General features: G+C 41.4%; 1 protein-coding gene across 1 annotated transcript; it reads right to left on the reverse strand.

The window, feature by feature from the left end:
* Positions 1-4330: 4330 nt before the first annotated feature.
* Positions 4331-21872, reverse strand: LOC307022636 (calcium-activated potassium channel subunit beta-4-like). The gene is made up of 4 exons (XM_079655477.1): positions 21602-21872; positions 17229-17399; positions 9496-9623; positions 4331-7937 (listed from the first exon to the last, which is right to left on the reverse strand). Exons 1-4 carry the CDS (start codon positions 21764-21766, stop codon positions 7610-7612), a joined length of 792 nt encoding a protein of 263 aa, XP_079511603.1. The 5' UTR covers positions 21767-21872; the 3' UTR covers positions 4331-7609.
* Positions 21873-22287: the final 415 nt, after the last annotated feature.

A 22287-nucleotide genomic window follows, 5' to 3' on the forward strand; every position in this document is an offset into this window, starting at 1 on the left:
ATAAAAACCCTCAGGTTGAAGCATCCATCTATTCAAGTGTGAAGGAAACATAACTTCACATTAATGCTGAACTCAGCTCGAGTTGAGAGGCGGTTCGAGGCGGTTCGAGGTCGTTCCAGGCGTTTCGGTTGTATCTTCCTGGTCGAATGTACTTATTGTAAGTCGCTTTGGATAAAAGCCTCAGCTAAATGTAATGTAATGTAATGTTTCTCTTGAGTTTGCTGTCAGGCTGAATTCAGGTTTGATCCTAATGAGGCTCTATCTGCGGATGGAGGTGTTGTTGAGACGTTCAGGTGTTAAACGGCCTCAGAGGACCCAGAGGCTGCAGGTTTTTAATTGAATACTAAAAAACTGCAGAATGTACCATTATATTATTCATATGATAGGGAGGCTCTCTCAATTATTCATAATTGTATTTTATATATTTATATGTCTGTGATTTAGCATTTCTTATTAAATGTCTTTTTAATGGCTGTTATTATTAAAACTACGGCAAACTACATTAAACTGTAATATAAAACTCTCCCTGTTGTTTCTGGAGGTTCTTCTGGAGCTTTTCCCCCGGTTATTTGGTATCAGTTTCTAATTATTAGCTTCACCTGCTGGCTTCACCGGGGCTGTTTGTTCGACAGGTTAGACCAGGGGTGTCCACACTGCCCCCTGCCCAATCTGAACTGCGGCACCGGAACCTAGCAGCGGCGGAGAAACTGTGGCACGCTTGCACCAATTGCACCGCATAAGTGCATAAATGTGCGCAGCATTCGCGCTTCAGATGACGCTCCTCCGCGAGGTGAGGCCCCACGACGTCTGCGTGATGGAGGGGCTGGCCTGTCTACCTACATAAATAATGCTAAACATATTTATTTATATATATAGGGCCTACTGACTATACCTTATGTTGGTGTCCTTGCATAACTGCATGAACCCACATGGCACAATACAAGTACATTTTTGATCATCACGTACATTTTATACCCTTTCTTTAGTATAATTGTATAAATTGGAAGGCTAACCAGGTAATCAGCTCGCCGACGACTTGCAGCTGGCGCGTTGACCGGGCATGCGTGGTGAACTGCATGTTTGACAGGATGAGATCCTGACTGGCTACCTGTACGTCAATCAAGTGGCAAATGCCAAAGTAGGGATGGATGATAGGCTAACTTTTTTATTTTTTTTATGCGATCTACCCATACTACCTTTGTGATCGACCGGTCGATCGCAATCGACGTATTGGGCACCCCTGGGTTTGACGTTAGTTTTAGAACTGCAGTACCGGGTCTGACCACTGATGTTGACTGACGTTTACAATGAAACAAAGCAGAGGGCGCTGTTTCACCACTAAGAGATGAAACCTTCAAAAGTGGTGGTGAGGATGATGATACTAACAATAATCATTAGAAAAATAAGATAATAAGAATAACAATTATAATAAGAATACAAATTATAATAATAATAACTATATGTCATAATATAGTTATTATTTAATGTATTTTTAATATATATTTATTTCAAAAATAAAGAATAACAATCTTTTAAGCTGCAAGAGAGGGTCAATGTGTGTGTGTGTGTGTGTGTGTGTGTGTGTGTGGTGTGTGTGTGTGTGTGTGTGTGTGTGTGTGTGTGTGTGTGTGTGTGTGTGTGTGTGTGTGAGGGAGAGAGAGCAATTGAATATTCATTAATAACAAAGAACAAGTGGTCTGACTCAGACAATACAAGTGTGTGTGTGTGTGTGTGTGTGTGTGTGTGTGTGTGTGTGAGAGAGAGAGAGAGAGAGAGGACAGATACAAGGACACACTCACATCCAAACAAACCACTTCACTGTAATATATTTTTTATTTATTATAATTATATCTGTCTCTCTTTTGACCTTTTAATCATTTCCTCCCATCTGTTCTTCACTGTTTCCAGACTTTGGGGCTATGATAATTCTTTTATTTCTGTTTATGCTGCAGTCTATCCATTTAGAATACCAAAATATAAATATATATAGTAGGGTGGTCTTTAGTGCCATGTACATTTTTGAATTCATTTATTTTAAGCTCCAACCGGAATTCATTATGATAGTCAAGGAAACTCTCTTGGTGAATTTTATTCAAATTCCAACGACATTTACCCCTCCCTCATCAACCTTGAAGTTTAGCCCCACGTAGGGTGGTCCTTAAAATTGAAAGTCGTAAAGTCTAAGCTCCAACCCGCAGAATTCATTCTATTAGTCAAGATATTGATTTTAACATGTATTTATATATAGATATTAATTTTAATAAATGAAAAAAGCTCTCCAGTGTTTATGACTTGAGAGCAAGAGGAAACAACTTTTAAAAAAATGAAATAATTTAAAACAATTGTTAATAATCAAGTAAAGCAAAAAAAACAAGGGTTAAAAATATATAAAATAAAATAATTAAAATATGAAATAATTAAAATATAAAATAATGTTTCTTTACAGGTGATTATAAGAATAAAAAATACTTAAATAAATAAGAATAAATAATAAGTTAACGTGAAAAAATCACCTGCCGAAACATTTTTCCACCTGTTTCACAAAAGGTGAATAATTTAAACAAATGAATTGATTTTTTTTAATTAAATTCTTAAATATTATTATATTTGATTATTGAAAAATGTTTTTTTTTTTTTTTTTTTTCACGTTAACTTATTATTTATTCTTATTTATTTAAGTATTTTTTATTCTTATAATCACCTGTAAAGAAACATTATTTTCAACAATATTATTTTAATTATTTTATTTTATATATTTTTAACACTTGGCTTTTTTGCTTTACTTGATTATTAACAATTGTTTTTAATTATTTCATATATTTTTAAAAGTCATAAACACTGGAGAGGTTTTTTACATTTATTAAAATTAATATCTATAAAAAATTAATATCTATAAAATCAATAAATGAATAACTGTGAACATGTAAGCTTAATAATTATAAGCGACTCCGTTTGAAGATAAAATGTGTTTTTATTTAAATATCTCTAAATATATCAGGCACTATAGTTATCATCTGTTTATTAAAACATGGAGCTACCTGGGTCACACAGAGCTACCTGGGTCACACGGAGCTACCTGGGTCACACGGAGCTACCTGGGTCACACGGAGCTACCTGGGTCACATGGAGCTGCCTGGAGGAGCTACCTGGGTCACACGGAGCTACCTGGGTCACATGGAGCTACCTGGAGGAGCTACCTGGGTCACATGGAGCTACCTGGGTCACACGGAGCTACCTGGGTCACACGGAGCTACCTGGAGGAGCTACCTGGGTCACATGGAGCTACCTGGGTCACACGGAGCTACCTGGGTCACACGGAGCTACCTGGGTCACACGGAGCTCCCTGGGTCACATGGAGCTACCTGGGTCACACGGAGCTCCCTGGGTCACATGGAGCTACCTGGGTCACACGGAGCTACCTGGGTCACACGGAGCTCCCTGGGTCACATGGAGCTACCTGGGTCACATGGAGCTACCTGGGTCACACGGAGCTACCTGGGTCACACGGAGCTACCTGGCTCACACGGAGCTACCTGGGTCACACGGAGCTACCTGGGTCACACAGAGCTACCTGGAGCTACCTGGGTCACACGGAGCTACCTGGGTCACACGGAGCTACCTGGGTCACACAGAGCTACCTGGGTCACACAGAGCTACCTGGGTCACACGGAGCTACCTGGGTCACACGGAGCTACCTGGGTCACACAGAGCTACCTGGGTCACAGGGAGCTACCTGGGTCACACGGAGCTACCTGGAGGACCTACCTGGGTCACACGGAGCTACCTGGGTCACACGGAGCTACCTGGGTCGCACGGAGCTACCTGGCTCACACGGAGCTACCTGGGTCACACGGAGCTACCTGGGTCACACGGAGCTACCTGGGTCGCACGGAGCTACCTGGGTCACACGGAGCTACCTGGCTCACACGGAGCTACCTGGCTCACACGGAGCTACCTGGGTCACACGGAGCTACCTGGGTCACACGAAGCTACCTGGGTCACACGGAGCTACCTGGAGGAGCTACCTGGGTCACATGGAGCTACCTGGGTCACACGGAGCTCCCTGGGTCACACGGAGCTCCCTGGGTCACACGGAGCTCCCTGGGTCACACGGAGCTACCTGGGTCACACGGAGCTACCTGGGTCACACGGAGCTACCTGGGTCACACGGAGCTACCTGGAGCTACCTGGGTCACACGGAGCTACCTGGGTCACACGGAGCTACCTGGGTCACACAGAGCTACCTGGGTCACACAGAGCTACCTGGGTCACACGGAGCTACCTGGGTCACATGGAGCTACCTGGGTCACACGGAGCTACCTGGGTCACACAGAGCTACCTGGGTCACAGGGAGCTACCTGGGTCACAGGGAGCTACCTGGGTCACACGGAGCTACCTGGGTCACACGGAGCTACCTGGGTCACACGGAGGACGGACGACTCAACAGGACAACACATAGAAGAAAGGAGGAGTCTTAATATTAACACAGCAAATTAAATATTTAAAGTACACACATTTCATAAATCAGTTCACAATGAAACACAAATAAATCAGGAGAAATCTCATTAAATACAAACATCTGTAAGAATATAATTTGCTGTTTTCGTGATAAAGAAGCGACGGACAGTGTTCACAGTTTAGCGTATGGCTTCAGACGACGGCTCGTAGAAACACGAGATGCTACAGGAGGAGCTACGCTTTCTTTGGAGAATCAATACGGAGAACTCAGGAAATAAAAATGATGTTTTTTAACTAAAATATTATGATTTGATGCCAAAACAAAAGCAGGAAAATATATTTGTATTACCTAAAAATAATTAGTTTGTGTTTCTGTGTTTTGCTTCATATATATTTAATTTGTACCTTTATGTTAAGTTGATTTATCTGTTTGTCTTTATAAGAGTGGGTCAAATCTCTCGGAAAGACTATTGTAAATGTGAGTAAACATTAAAACATGAAATCATTATTTTAAATACAAAGATCTTTGGAAGTGTTGCCAAAATCTAATATTAAAAATAGAGTAAAAACTAAGAATTAGGCCTCAGGGAAAACACATCATCCATGCCTTTTAGATGTTTTCTTATGAATTAAAATACAGTTTCTATGTGGATTTTTAAAAAATGAAAATATGTCAAGGGGTCCATAAATATAATAGGAAAATTAGTAAAAATAAAACAAATAATTCGACTGTAACTACCTGAGGAATAAATGTGTCTGCCCGATGTTTTTAATACATTTAAGAATTCTTTAATGTTCAGTTTTGTGTAAATGAAAAATATTATTTTTAAAGATATAAATGTATATAAGGGTTCCACAAATCCAATAGAACAATTATTAAAAATACTAATAATAATTCAGCGTCAACACCCTTTGTCTACACATTATGGCTTTTGGGTTAGAAAATCAAAAAGACATCAAATCGTTTGTTTTTGTTCTCTGAAATGTGTAAAGAAGCTCGGCTGGTGAACCAGGAGTAACACAGAGAACCGATCTGATCCTGAGGAGGAGAAATATGTTTTTTGTTTATTTATTTTTATTTTTTTGGCAGCGACAACACTCGGCCTTGTGTCTGTTGCTAGGCGACGTTGGGTAATTTTTAGCCTGCAGGACGGCGGTGGTGGTGGTGAGAAGATCTTTGAGACGTGAGGATGAAAAACTCCCTCTGATAGAGGATGAATCACGATATCACATCTATTGTTAACGCCGCTGCGTGGCAGAGAGGTGATTTACCGTCAGCCTTTGAAAAGTTACGACAGGATATCATATTATTTATCAAAGAGAACGGCCTTTTCTACCTCTTTAGCTTCTATAACCTCCTAGCTGTGGATCTGCAAGGAGATGCTCACAAGGGCTGATGGTTTGTTAATGCACGTTTAGTAACACAAAGAAAACAATGATCTAGTGTGAAGCTTGCTTTGGTCCTTTCTGCACAATACTACCAACTATGTTCCTTTAATCTACTGGTCATGGATCTATGTGCACATTAGGGAGAGGCTATAATATGCTTGTTGGTTATATTTGAACTAACAAAGCAGAAAAATGACTGAAAATCTAATTCTTCTGGACATGTCTGCAAAGCGCTTTAAAATATACTTTGAGATAAACCGCATCGAAACCTGAATATATAAATTCTTTTATTTAGTGTTTTGTATCCGTAACATTTGCTCTGTGTCCGCTGTGCGGCAGGTCGAAGGTCCTGTGGTTTCTCCAGAAGCAGCAGGAGTCTCATAAATACTTTATAAAGTTCAATTACTTTAATTGACCTTTTCCTCTTTTATCTAAATGCAGAACTGGAAAGTAACAGTGTAAGATTGAGGGCACTTGTTACCTGCAAACTTAAGGTACTTTTTAATATATGTTTACTTTGAATCTTAGTATTTTTACCTGCAATTTTAAGTAATCTTTAAAGTATTTTTAGCCACATTTTTGCGAAGTATTTCTTAAAATATTTGTTACTTTTTCTGCGCCAAATGTTAAAGTGCAACATGAGTGTTTTAATCTACTACTTAGTTCATTAATTTGATCACATGACTGTAGCTGAGGAAGTGACTTTTTAGTTATATTATTCATTCATTAATGATACCGTTAGTCGTTCTGCAAAACAAATAAACATGTGAGAAAAAATCAAATAGCAAATTATAAGCAAAAAAAACGGCGAATGACAAAATAATACTTGCTTTTGGAATTAGATTTGGAAAAGGTAGCGGGGTCCCCTCAAAAATAAGTAAAACACATCATAAATTAAACAAAGTACGTTCTCCAAGAAAGACTGATGGAAGAAACCCTTAATGAAAGATTGCATTGAGTCTTTAAAGTAGAGCTGCAACTCATCATTTCATATTCTGCCAAATATCTTTCCAGAAAACGTGAGAAATTGTAAAAAAAACTTCCATCCTAGTTTCTCAAAGTCCAGCGTTAGGTTTCTAAATGTCTCGTTGTGATGATATATAACTCCATGTCTTCATATGCGAGTGGCATGTTTGCATCAAATGACATTATAGTTGTGTATTACTGGTCTGTGGTTGCAGCTCTACTTCTAGAGTTACAGGACGTCAGGACTTTGGCTCGCTATTTATTTACATCATGGCTACTGGGACTCGAAGGGAAAACGACATTTATAGAAGCGCTACATTAAAGTCACTTTTCCTGACATTAAATTCATCGTACCGTCAGAGCAACAACGAGACTGCAGGCGTGAGTCCTAAACCCTCAGGGTCCAGCCAGGGGCGCCGCAAGGGGGTGAAAGGTTAGGACGGTTCTAAGGGCCCGTGACTGACCGGGGCCCAAACTATTTTAGAACATTGAGAAAAAAATGTTTATGTAACCAAAGTGACATCTTTTCACGGGGCCCCTGGGTCCAGCACAGAACAACCACATTATCCCTGCAGCAAGCGGATAAGAAATGCTGATTACATCACAGAACTCAACAGCATCTTGAATCCAGAGGAACATCTTCCCGTGGTTTTCCCATCATCTTCCTCGCCTCAGATTTCTTGGTTTCAACCCATGATAAGTTAGCGTCGTCGTTAGCACGTTAGCTGTCTTCGCCCACCGGCTTTACAACTAAGCATCCTGATTTCAATTCAAAACAAACTTCCCGTTTTCTGTCTCAGTGTTCCCGATCTCGACGTCGCACCGGAACCGCGAACAGAGGCAGGGTTCGAGTCGGAGAAGAGGACGTTTCGGGGTCAGAGCTCGTTAGCGGGTCTTCGGCTTTGTGTCCGCGGCGCTCCGAGGACCCGGAGGCCGAGAGATCCTGGCACACCTCGTAGGAGAACTTCCTCTTCTGGAGCGCCTCGGCCCGGACGGCGAGGGATCGAGCGCAGACGGTCAGGAGCACGATGAGCGTGCCGAGCAGAAGAGAAACCATCGGCCACAGGACGCAGTGCAGCAGCACGCTGGTGTCGTGGGAACGCCGCCACAGCACGTCGTCCGGCCTGAGAAACACAAGAAGAAGAAGAAGAGAAGAAGACTTCATTTTGTTTCTCTTTGGTAACAGACAGGAGAAGTGAGTTGTTTGCTCGGAAGTTTCTCTTCCAAATTGTTATGGGTTTCTCCTCAGCTCAAGCTAAACACTTCCACCAAATGTTATGAAAACCGGGATAGTAGTTTTTCCGTAATCCTGTTGACAAACTGTATCTGTAAAATCAAATGTTCCCTCTGTGGGGCGGATAAAGGTATTCTGATTCTGATTCCTAAAATATTAACTTTCTGACTTTTTACAATGCTAATAACAAACACAAGCTATTGGGCCCGAAGCTAACGTTATATTACTGAAGTTAATCTCCTGGCAGTCCTACAAACATCTTACAGGGCGCAACGATAGCATTACTAAGACATAGCATCAGGATTTAGCTAACGGAGGAAACGGTCACTAACTAGAGTTTTTATCTGCTCTTTAACTTTTAGAGACGAATATCTCATTGTTTTCCAACGACAAGCTCTACATCTTTGATTTAGGATTCAATTATGATCATCATTGAAGAAAGTGTAGACAGAAATAAGTCCATATAAAGTTTACCCAGTAGAAACCAAGTCGTGTGACACTCATGCTACAGAGCTGCGTTCGGAGATGTGGGGACATAACCTCATATATTATATATAAACCAATAGATCAAGTGACTTTCTCCATCTTTGAGTGCTCCAGTTCTTCTTCCCATAAAACATATTTTAAACTCTGCATCTCCTTGTTCACGCTGGTCCTCGAGGTGCAAATAAAAGGAGCCAAGGTCCCAGGTAAACACCGGCTGAAGGGTTACGCTGACTAACCCTAAAGGAGATCTCTGTGTTTGTATTCAGTCCCTGTAGAAATAGGGGTGAACATAAATACCTAAATACGACCACAAGATAAGGACTGTTGGTTTAAACATTGAAAGACCTGATGTTTTATTTGACTGCTTTATTTGGGCGATCTCAATAAACCCCAGGCATGTCTTGGGACACTTTAGTGATACTTTGCAGCAGAAACACGACAATATCCGTAACGATGGTCTAAAATTGGACGTATATCGACTTTTAAATTGACAATAAGACTTATTTTATTTGAGGTCAAAGGCCTCAGATGTAATCTCACACATCCCTCTGTTTCCATCTCCTCTGCGTCACACCTGGAAATGGGTTTTTCTCTTTATTAGACGCTCAACTCTTTTGCTAGCTTAGCAATATTAGCTAAAGAAGAACATCACTGTTACTGACATCCGAGAAAGATTGGTGAGAAATGTCAGAGACACAAAATGACTAAAAGACACAAATAGACTACGAAAAGATACGAAATGACTAATGATGACTCAAAATTACAAAAAAAGAAATAATTACTATGAAAACGTACAAAACAACTGCAATAAGTCCCAACAAGTCTAAAAATGCACCTCTATCGACTCCCACTCACTTCAGATGAGGTCAAAGGTCAGAGAGGTAGTCTCACACCTCCCCCTGTCTCCATTTCCTCTGCATCACACCTGTACATGTGTTCCTGTGTGTTCCTGTGTTCCTCACCTGCGCTGCTGGTTGAAGAAGCAGGTGAAGACCTGGCTGCTCACCTCCCGGGTGAAGTAGTCCTCCCACCACAGGACGCTGTCTCGGTTCTTCTGGTTGTCTCGTTCACAGGGAGGCACGTACGAACACTGAGAGAGAAACACATCCATATGAACACTGAGAGAGAAACACATCCATATGAACACTGAGAGAGAAACACATCCATATGAACACAGAGAGAGAAACACATCCATATGAACACTGAGAGAGAAACACATCCATATGAACACAGAGAGAAACACATCCATATGAACACTGAGAGAGAAACACATCCATATGAACACTGAGAGAGAAACACATCCATATGAACACTGAGAGAGAAACACATCCATATGAACACTGAGAGAGAAACACATCCATATGAACACAGAGAGAGAAACACATCCATATGAACACTGAGAGAGAAACACATCCATATGAACACAGAGAGAGAAACACATCCATATGAACACGGAGAGAGAAACACATCCATATGAACACTGAGAGAGAAACACATCCATATGAACACTGAGAGAGAAACACATCCATATGAACACAGAGAGAGAAACACATCCATATGAACACGGAGAGAGAAACACATCCATATGAACACAGAGAGAGAAACACATCCATATGAACACTGAGAGAGAAACACATCCATATGAACACAGAGAGAGAAACACATCCATATGAACACAGAGAGAGAAACACATCCATATGAACACTGAGAGAGAAACACATCCATATGAACACAGAGAGAAACACATCCATATGAACACGGAGAGAGAAACACATCCATATGAACACTGAGAGAGAAACACATCCATATGAACACTGAGAGAGAAACACATCCATATGAACACAGAGAGAGAAACACATCCATATGAACACTGAGAGAGAAACACATCCATATGAACACTGAGAGAGAAACACATCCATATGAACACAGAGAGAGAAACACATCCATATGAACACTGAGAGAGAAACACATCCATATGAACACAGAGAGAGAAACACATCCATATGAACACAGAGAGAGAAACACATCCATATGAACACTGAGAGAGAAACACATCCATATGAACACTGAGAGAGAAACACATCCATATGAACACTGAGAGAGAAACACATCCATATGAACACAGAGAGAGAAACACATCCAAATGAACACAGAGAGAGAAACACATCCATATGAACACTGAGAGAGAAACACATCCATATGAACACAGAGAGAGAAACACATCCATATGAACACAGAGAGAGAAACACATCCATATGAACACAGAGAGAGAAACACATCCATATGAACACTGAGAGAGAAACACATCCATATGAACACAGAGAGAGAAACACATCCATATGAACACTGAGAGAGAAACACATCCATATGAACACTGAGAGAGAAACACATCCATATGAACACAGAGAGAAACACATCCATATGAACACAGAGAGAGAAACACATCCATATGAACACTGAGAGAGAAACACATCCATATGAACACTGAGAGAGAAACACATCCATATGAACACAGAGAGAGAAACACATCCATATGAACACTGAGAGAGAAACACATCCATATGAACACTGAGAGAGAAACACATCCATATGAACACAGAGAGAGAAACACATCCATATGAACACTGAGAGAGAAACACATCCATATGAACACTGAGAGAGAAACACATCCATATGAACACTGAGAGAGAAACACATCCATATGAACACTGAGAGAGAAACACATCCATATGAACACTGAGAGAGAAACACATCCATATGAACACTGAGAGAGAAACACATCCATATGAACACAGAGAGAGAAACACATCCATATGAACACTGAGAGAGAAACACATCCATATGAACACAGAGAGAGAAACACATCCATATGAACACAGAGAGAAACACATCCATATGAACACAGAGAGAGAAACACATCCATATGAACACTGAGAGAGAAACACATCCATATGAACACTGAGAGAGAAACACATCCATATGAACACTGAGAGAGAAACACATCCATATGAACACTGAGAGAGAAACACATCCATATGAACACAGAGAGAGAAACACATCCATATGAACACTGAGAGAGAAACACATCCATATGAACACTGAGAGAGAAACACATCCATATGAACACTGAGAGAGAAACACATCCATATGAACACAGAGAGAGAAACACATCCATATGAACACTGAAAGAGAAACACATCCATATGAACACGAGAGCAGCTGGAAGCACCAATCAACAGACAGGCCTACAGTGATTTAAAGAACATGCTTCGAGGGCTTTAGAGAGAATAAAAGCTGCGTCAAAACACAGGGGAAAAGATTCAACTACTTTATTTACCTATAATAATAAACAAATGCAAAGAAAGGACGTCTCATGAATGTAATCCACTTCATTAAAGGCGCAGTGTCCCTTTAAACACCGCCAGTCTCTCATCATGAAGTGATCAAACCAGCAGGGGGCGCTGCATTAATAAAAAGAAAAAGGGTCTGATCCTGATTGGCTCAGAGGGGGTTCTCTTCATCGGAGCAGGAGGCTGATTGGCTCAGGGCTAGAAAAGGAACGACCGGTGATTGCCGTGGCGACTGTGCGATCGGTTCACATAGTAGGGAGTTAGTAATGCAAACCTAAACATCCCTTCAAAACTAAATAGAGCATTCTCCAGAATTATTTTTAACATATTATTAAAGTTTGTTCTTGATATTATTGACTTTATTTTTCAATGTATTTACTTCCTTTTGACATTCACCTTTTTTGCTCAAAATCCTAAAACTAGGCCTAAATTATCTTGCCTTTTTGACTTTACCCTTGAAATGCATTGCTTCCTTTTGATTGGCCCTCTTTGTCTTCCATACATAGAAAATGAAATCCAGTTTTAAAAGATAAACGTGTGGCTGTCAAAATGTTTCTTGTTTTGTTTTTTTATCCGATTACTTTCGTCTCGTCTCTGTTTTCAGGTAATCGTCATTTATCCCCGTCGACCAATCAGAACGCTTCACAGGATGACGCTGCAGACGGATGATTGCCGTTGCTATGCCAACAGGATGGGGGTACAATTATGCGTGTGTGTGTCCAACAAATGGTCTAAATTAGATCAATCTTCTCTCTCTGTGTGTGTGTGTGTGTGTGTGTGTGTGTGTGTGTGTGTGTGTGTGTGTGTGTGTGTGTGTGTTATGCTGAGGGTTTTCTGAGAGCAGGAACACACAGATGTTTTAAATTCTCCTCACGTGTGTTTTTGTTTTTAAGAGGTTTTTAATATTCAAAGCAGGGACAGACTAATGCTTTCAAGTGCTTTTCATTGATCTATTTTTCTTTTTCAGTTAGTTGTACAGTCCTTCTGTTATCAAATGAAATAAAGTCATTGAGACGTGCTTGTATAACGAGAGCCCAGGACGGATTTGGATGATCTCTTAGCTGCTTTTCAAATATATTTTTTATTTGCGATTAACTTGTTAAAAGCCAATATATGAGTAAGCAATTACATAGGCTAAGGGGCGGGACATCTCTAAGCAGGTTGACCAATCACAACATAGCCGGCCAGCTAACCAATCAGAGCAGACTGGGCTCTGGTTTCAGACAGGGGGCTTTTTGAACATTAAAGCATGGAGACATGTCCCAGTAGAGACACTAAAGAATAGGAAGATGTTAAACTCTCAGACTGCCTGCTGACATTATCAGAGCGAGGCTGTCACACATCCTGATTATGAATTAACTCGATAATCAGGATGTGGATGTGTGTCTGTGTATGTGTGTGTGTGTGTGTGTGTGTGTGTGTTTTCAGTGACCTGCTGCACACAGTTAAACTGATTATCGTCCACCTGTCTGTCTCTCAGCCTCTGGAGGAAGAGGGAAGCATCTGCAGGTCAGTGTGTGTGTGTGTGTGTGTGTGTGTGTGTGTGTGTGTGTGTGTGTGTGTGTGTGTGTGTGTGTGAGAGAGTGTGTGTGAGAGAGTGTGTGTGAGAGAGTGTGTGTGAGAGAGAGCCAGCAGAGACACTGCATCCAAACAAGAGCATTTCCTTTCATGGTCTCCAAACTAATTTATTTTATAATTTGAGTTGTTTTGGTTAGTTTCCTTCTCTCTCTCACACACACACACACACACACACACACACACACACACACACACACACACACACACACACACACACACACACACACACACACACACACACACACACACACACACACACACACACACACACACACACACACACGCACACGCACACGCACACACACACACACACACACCAGATATGGATCAGGGTTGATTGTTAATAATGAAATAATATGATCCTGATATCAGATATGAAATGTCTGCCCTCCTGTCAGTTCATCATAACATCATTAAGTCATAACGAGGAAATGAGTCGGGCAGTAATCAGCGCAGCGACGCCCACCTGTTCGTCTCTGTGAGAACATGCTGCTCTGACCCCAAGAATACAAGCTACTCTTTAAAGCTGCTTTTTGTGTGACTGGTCAGTACCTCTATGATATGTTGCATTGTAAATCTGTGTGTGTGTGTCTGTGTGTGTTTGTGTGTGTGTGTGTTTGTGTGCGTGGTAGTACACATCTCTTCCAAAAAAGCTTTCCTTTTTTTTTCATCTTCAGCACTCAGGAAATATTTTATGTGACACACACACACACACACACACACACACACACACACACACACACACACACACACACACACACACACACACACACACACACACACACACACACACACACACACACACACACACACACATAATACTAATGCAACCGAGGCAGACTCCATTAAACTAGAAATGGATTGAATGGTGTTTGTTTGCTTACGCTGTTAAACTTAAACACAACACACACACTTTTCAATCCATTTGTAGTTTAATGGAGTCTGCCTCGGTTGCATTAGTATTATGTGTGTGTGTGTGTGTGTGTGTGTGTGTGTGTGTGTGTGTGTGTGTGTGTGTGTGTGTATGTGTGTGTGTGTGTGTGTGTGTGTGTGTGTGTGTGTGTGTGTGTCTGATAGAAAGCCAGGTGAACTCTATGAGCTCAGAGAAACACAAAGCTCACAGAGGACACAGCTGTGTATATAATGACGGTAAAAGGTCGGATGAAATAGAAAATAAATGTATATATAGATTTATTTCACTTAAAAATCTGATGATACTGAGAAGTAGCTATACTTATAATACATATGATTCAGATATATGACGTTGCTCTTCCCAACCCCACAACACTAAATCACATGTCACGTTTAGCCCTTTAAATAATAAAAACATGTTATTTCTAACTTCTCCACGGGTGACCTCTGACCGTGATTGGCTGGATGAACAGGGTTAATTGGTGTTAGCTCGTTAGGGGGGGGGGGGGTTAGTTAATGGATCTCTGAGGACCTGATGACCTTTAAACACTCGTTAAGGAACTCCATGTGTTCAAACAGATTAGAGGTTTATTTAAAGTAAGGTTTTTAAGGCGAGCTGGGGTGGAAGCTGGGGTGGTGGGGGGTGGAGCTGGGGTGGGAGCTGGGGTGGAAGCTGGGGGGGTGGGGGGTGGAAGCTGGGGTGGGAGCTGGGGGGGTGGAAGCTGGGGTGGGAGCTGGGGTGGAAGCTGGGGTGGTGGAAGCTGGGGTGGATGCTGGGGTGGAAGCTGGGGGGGTGGGGGGTTGGAAGCTGGGGTGGAGCTGGGGAGGAAGCTGGGGTGGAGCTGGGGTGGAGCTGGGGAGGAAGCTGGGGTGGAGCTGGGGTGGAAGCTGGGTGGAAGCTGGGGTGGAAGCTGGGGTGGAAGCTGGGGTGGAGCTGGGTGGAAGCTGGGGTGGAAGCTGGGGTGGAGCCGGGTGGAAGCTGGGGTGGAAGCTGGGGTGGAGCTGGGGTGGAAGCTGGGTGGAAGCTGGGGTGGAAGCTGGGGTGGAGCTGGGTGGAAGCTGGGGAGGAAGCTGGGGAGGAAGCTGGGGTAGAAGCTGGGTGGAAGCTGGGGTAGAAGCTGGGTGGAAGCTGGGGAGGAAGCTGGGGAGGAAGCTGGGGAGGAGGTGGGCCAGGCGAGCAATAGCAGGTGAACACAGCAGCAGCAGCAGCAGCAGTGAGGCAGAGGCAGGAAGTCCTGGCAGCTTCAATAGAGCAGCATGTTTAGGAGAATGTGATTGGTTGGTTGTGAGAGGGACGAGGTGCGTCACGTGTTAATGTATCATTGGTGCTCCAGTTGACTGAACTAGCTCGCAGGCTTCGCCCCATATATTGCATTTTAGCTGGGAATCAAGTTATTGTTTTCTGATCATTTGATGTTTAATTATGTTATGAAGATATATTTCATAAGCGTATGTTTGGCTTCATGAGGGGAAAGTTACAACAGAAACATTCTGGCTGTGAGGGAGTGTTGTCATCCTTCAACCAGCAGAGGCTGTTGGTTTGATCCCAGCCCGTGCATGCGGTCAACATGTCGATGTGTCTTTGGGAAGATACTGAACCCTGAGGTGCTCCTGATGGCCAACGGTGTGTGTGTGTGTGTGTGTGTGTGTGTGTGTGTGTGTGTGTGTGTGTGTGTGTGTGTGTGTGTGTGTGTGTATGTGTGTGTGTGTGTGTGTGTGTGTGTGTGTGTTTCCCTCGAGCAAGTGATGCTGCTCTGCATGGGTGAATGACTCGTAGTTTGTAAAGAGCTCTGGGGGGTCCAAAGAACTGATAAAGAGATGTTTAAGTACAGTCCATTAATGTGTACACAGATTAATAATAACTTTCTTTCTTTTTGTGTTTTTGTTTATGTTCTCCTGATTAATGAACCTGTCTCGTGGTAACGATGCGTTCAGGCGCCGCGGGACGTTTCTAAAGGTTAAACGTCTCTCAGGAACATCAAAGGGTTTCTTTTTTTTAAATGAATGAATGAACTCATCATCGTCTCACTGCCGTCGCCATGGAGACCGAGCGGCATTGGTGGTGACGCGCCACCACCCCTGTTGCCGTAGCAACGACCCAGACGAGCACCGATGTAGGAGAGAAACAGAGATACTACAGCCAAGAAAACACACCAACACTTACATTAAAAATGATCATAAATACTTAAAGCAGCCACAAGTAGTTTGAAGTATTCATAGGACTCTGTAGGGGACATTTGTTTTTACTTAAAGAGGACTCAAGACAAAGAATTGGTGCCAGGCATTGGAAAAGTAAGAGGAACATATTTATATATTTTTTGCATTTTGAGAATAAAGACAAAAATGCCAAAAATAAAGTTAAAAATAAAATAAAATGGTGAGAATTTGTTGTTAAGAGTTAAAAAAAAAGTTGTAATCGATGTAGGGATATTTATTTAGAATACATTTTATTTAAATAAGGAAGACATTTAAATGAAACAACAGTTCATAAATAAGGAGGGTTTCTTTAGGAGTAGGTGTAACTACATTTATTTATTTTATTTGTTATTGGACTTTTATTAGATGATTTATTGAAATCATTATTTTGTCTTTTAATTTAATATGTTGTTCTTAATTGTTTCGATTTAATGATTTTTTTAAAAATGTTTTTCTGTTTTTTTAATTCACTTAATTCTAAAAATGGAGCCACCGTCATGAAACCCGATTTCCCGCGGGATAAAAAAATATTCTGATTCTGGTAAAGATCCACATTTAGCTCATTTCCCCCGTAAGTTTAACACCACACAAAGAAGCAACACTAAAAGCAGTGTTGTTGTTGTTGTTGTTGTTGTTGTTGTTGTTGTTGTTGTTGTTACCTTTGGGTTGAGGACCAGCTGCTGCTCGTCAAAGTGCAGCAGAGCCACAGAGTTAGACTCTGAGTTGTTGACGAAGATCTGCAGGCAGGGATATAAAGACGTTCCCTTACAGTCTGCTCCGCACGTGAAAATACACTCGAACATCTCCTCTGGACGCAGCACCGACACCACCTGAGAGAGAAGCAGATTTAATATACTTCCTTTAGTATGTATTCACGTAACATGGGAAATACAGCGACGTCCAGCGCTACCTTAGCCACTGTTAGCAAGACACAGCTAACGCTAATCCCTACTTTACTACTTTCAACACCATATTGAGCATTGATCCATCGCTGAGCCCCTCCCCACTGAAAGCTAATCTGATGTTAGCTTCACTCTCATCAGCGAGACACAACACATTTAGGTTTGCCACTTTTCCAGTTAGGAGGAGGTGTCTCTTTTCTACGACGGAGTATTAGGGCCACACGTAGTTTGATAAGTGATTGGAGAAGGAGACAGCAGCAGCGTCCTGCACTGACATGAGGACTGTGGAGCATCTTGTGGAGCCGTACTTTAGTTTAAGTTTCTCAAATAACTAAATACTTCATCTTTTGAATCAGCATCAGATTATCAGAAGTATTAGAACTTTGAAAAGGTTGTGCAAAAAACGATGTCTATTATTTAGAAGAAAGAACCAAACGGACTTGGAGCAGATTGTCTCCTTCCTGCAGGAGGACATGGCTGGTTCTGGCCGACTACGAGGCTATCGCTGGTTACCTCTACGAGCTTCTAATCAAGGCTTTGGATCCAGAAGGAGTCGAACGATAGCCTCGTGGTGGAATTGGAATGAGCTCCCCATTGAAATCAGGACAGCAGAAAGCTTACACATCTTCTTCAGACTGAAAACTCATCTCTTTAGACTCCACTTCCAGAGATAGAGTTACTAACAAAGCACTTATATACTAATAAAGGGCTGGCTGATCTAAAGCCAGTTGAGTAGCACTTGAAAGGTTTGGCTCTATGAAACCTGATGTGCTTATATGATTCTGTTTCCTTCAAGGTTGTATCTTCCTGGTTGAATGTACTTACTGTAAGTTGCTTTGGATAAAAGCCTCAGCTAAATGTAGTGTAGTGTGATGTAGTCGGCCAGAACCAGACGTTTCCTCCAAGTCCGCTTCTCAAGTCACTTATGAAACTACGACTTTATTCTCAAAATCTCTCTGTTTTCTTTCTTCTAAGTGTGGCCCTAATACTCCGTCGTATGTATGTACTATGTCGTCATCCAGTGTATTTAAGCAGCTTTTTAATAGTTACGTTTACAAACAAGTAGCATTTTCCACCAACTCATGGCGCTATCGTTAGCTTAGTTAGAGTCGTCATTGCAGTTGAAATTGCGGTAGTTGACTAACAAGTGATAATCAGCTTTTGCTAAATATTGTCTCAAATCAAGGAGCCATTTATCAAACTATTGATCCTGATGGCAGATCAGAAACTGTATTAATATGTGAGCAGATTTGAGGGATTTCTGTTAAAAAACTGATTTGCGGCTGCATTTCTTCCTCCTCCTCATCAAAGGACTTCAATAGCAGCCGCAGGCAACAAAACGAATATCAACACACGATGAACACACAATCAATCTGCGCAGATCTGATGAAAGTCTGACCTTCCTTCATCACTCAGAGAGGCTCATAAAGTCCAAGTATTGTGATTGATGAGATATTAAGCTGCAGATTAGAGGATGACGGAGTGAGTTTGTGATTGAAAGACAGAAAGAAACAACAACAGGCGTCCACTCTCTGTAATGCAGCGGACAGATGCAATAAGCTAACAGCAGAATAAATCAAGCCGGCGGGAAATTTATCATCCGCCTAAAAGAGCCGGCCGTGATTTATTTCAAAAAGAAAACTCCTTGAAACGCAAACAGTTTTAATAATCCACAGTGCTCAGTGACGCAGCCGAGGACAAGAAACACACTTAGTATCGACCGTAAAAACATACTCAAAGAAATGACGTCATAAAACTCAAGGTTTCTGCCACAAAGCTAAAGGTCCTGACTTCCTTCTGCTACCACGGGAAATATATGATTGATGTGAGCCAGACAGGGGGGGGTTAAAACATGTCATATAATTTAATTTACCGTAACGATTCCCAGCACGTATTGACCGAGGCCCCTTTCAAAGCTCTGATGATTTAACGTTCAGAAAGCTCTTTATTAAGCTGCAGCACCTCTTCTCACCCTCTGTCTGAAACCAGAGCCCAGTCTGCTCTGATTGGTTAGCTGGCAATAGGAGTGTTCCGTAGTGATGTCAATGTGTTCAAGAACTTTGAGATTGTAACCCTTTGCTTTGCAGACCGTTTACATGCACTAAACCTATAGGACACACGGGAGGAAACATGTGGTGTGTTTACTTTACTAATGTATATTGCAAAGCCTGCACCGAGCTGTGTTGTACGATGAGAATGAATTACCCTCGAACATCGTAAGCTCTACGGTAAATAAAGAAACACACGTGGGATCCCCAAATAACCCGAGAGGTGAGGCTGCACTTTTAACTTTACTACTGCTAACTAACATCTACTAATCTGGACACCGATAACAATATTACAGCTTATTAATACTGCTGCGTTTAATAACAACCCTCCGCTACTTCCAATCAAATAGTACTTCAACTGTTTTATTTATGCAATCCTAAAATACATGTATTTGACAACAACCTCATAATACTCACTATCTCAGAACTACCCATTTACACATGATATTACAAATTAATGCTGTTTACGCCGAGAGAGACCCTACTCATACAAAGGTCCATATGACGACACAAGGGTCGACATATCACACAAATAACAAATAAAATACCACAATTATAAATACACGACTGCAATACGTTACACAACAATACATGGAAAGAAGGCTGGTAAAAATAACACGAGTATAAAGATGTTATTACTAAAAGCAAAAGAATAACAACATCCATTCAAACTAGAGATGTGGACCCCATTAATACTAAAACACAACTATGACTACTCTTAACAACAACAACATTAATTGTTGGCAACAACAAAGCCCAAACTACCACTAAAATAATAATAAGACGTACACTAACACCACAGCAACAAACACACCACTATAAGAAGTTACTATAATGACTATTAATGGAAAAAAGACGAGTAAAAACAACAAGGAGTATTTTTACCTACTCTTCTTCATCCTAGTCTAAATTAGTTTAAATGAAATAAAATGGCTTAAAAATTGGTTTTAAATATAATCCTGTATACACGTAGACCCGAGTATTACCACTAATGACAGGAAAACACAAATACTATCCACTACTACTACGACTGCTCTCAATAACAACATACACCAACATCTAGAGTACATTTTTAACAACAACAACAAGGCCCTATACCACGACTAAAACAACACATACAGCTTATTTTAATACTGCAATAACAAAGACTGCAATACGTTTCACAACTGTTCATTAAGACTAGTTACTCCTACTACTACTAGTCTTAACATAATGCAAAAATACTATTTGATTTCATTTCAACTCATTTAGGCTGAAAATAAATCATGTTTGTTTAGAGAGTAACAACCCCCTGGTTATAAAAGCAAATGCTGACCCCAGTGAAACTCAAATACTACACTACTACTACGACTGCTCCTAATACCAGCTACTACACCAAAACCAGAGGAGATGTTTAACAACAAGGCCCTTACTGCCAATATAAAACATGTACAACTATTTTTTGAACCACAATAACAAACACAACACTGTAAGAAGTTACAATGACTTATTATAAATGCTATTAATGGAAACAACACCAGCATAAAAAAACTAAAACTGAAGTATCTACCACGACGGCGACTGCTCTACACCCCCATTGTTGAGCCCTTACCAATAAAACAACGTATTTGTAAACCACATTAACAAACACACAACTGTAATAAGTTTCAGAACTCCTAATCCGGAAAACTTGAGTATCTACTACTACTGCGACTGCTCTGAATAACACCTACATTTTTTGGGCCTTACTACCAATAAAACAGCAAATACAACTTATATTTTTAACACAATAACAAACACAACACTGTAAGAAGTTACTATTACTTATTATAAGTATATATACTGTCAATGGAAACAACACCTGTATAAAAACACTAACACTGGAGTATCTACTACTGCGACTGCTCTTAATAACAACACCTACATGTTTTGGCCCTGACCAATAACAAAGGCACGATTGTTATAAGTTTCACAACTACTGTAAAAACCTTGCTAAAAAACCCACTAAAAACGGTAGTATTTCTCTCTCCTCTTCCTCCTCCTCCTCCTCCTCCTCCTCCTCCACAGATCAGCGGCTGCTGCCCGCTTCTCTCCCCGCCTCACCGTGCAGTTTGCCGGCTTGCTCTGCAGGCTTTGCAGCGTGGGGCTCAGCCAGCAGAAGCCCAGGATGAAGAGGCTGAGGATCCCGCAGGCGATCAGGAACAAACCCAGCCGGATGCTCTTGTCCTCGGCCTCCGAATACTCGTAGGAGACGCGGATCTTCGCCATGCTGAGTCCGGCGAAGAGCTCCAGTCCGCCGGCATGGAGAGGAGCGGAGGACCGGCGGAGGAGAGGAGGAGGAGGAAGAGGAGGACGAGGAGGAAGAAGAAGAGGAGGTGATGTGTGTGTGTGTGTCAGCTGCTGAGGAACTGTGGAGTTTTAACACTGATCTCTCTCTCTCTCTCTTCCTCTTTCTCTCTCTCACACACACACACTCCTCCCTCCTCCTTTTATGGAAGAGCATGAGGGCCAGGCACGATTTGTTGTTTTTTAAACTGCGTTGCAAAAAATATATATAATTATTTTGCGAAAAAAAAGTTGAAATGATAAGTTGCCATTAAAGGTGGGGAAGAAGTTTGAAATGTGGGAAATAAAGTTGTTATTTTAGAATAAAGTTTACAGTGTTTGAATAAAGTCGGATTATTGCGAATAGCTGGAACCTATAGAGTTACGTGGAAATGTCGAGAATACATTTGAAATGTTTTGGTTAAAGTCGTCGGAGCCAGACTTCAGGTTTATGTGTTTCTATT

The sequence above is a fragment of the Notothenia rossii genome (assembly GCF_949606895.1).
Source record: "Notothenia rossii genome assembly, chromosome: 10".
Taxonomy (NCBI): domain Eukaryota; kingdom Metazoa; phylum Chordata; class Actinopteri; order Perciformes; family Nototheniidae; genus Notothenia; species Notothenia rossii.

Bases quoted from the DNA above. Each gene is read 5' to 3' on its own strand.
- LOC307022636 (XM_079655477.1), bottom strand. From the start codon at position 21,766: ATGGCGAAGATCCGCGTCTCCTACGAGTATTCGGAGGCCGAGGACAAG. The intron at 17,400-21,601 runs GTGAGGCGGGGA...CTTCTCTCTCAG, and splicing joins GCAAGCCGGCAAACTGCACG to GTGGTGTCGGTGCTGCGTCC. The intron at 7,938-9,495 runs GTGAGGAACACA...TGTGTTTCTCAG, and splicing joins TTCTTCAACCAGCAGCGCAG to GCCGGACGACGTGCTGTGGC.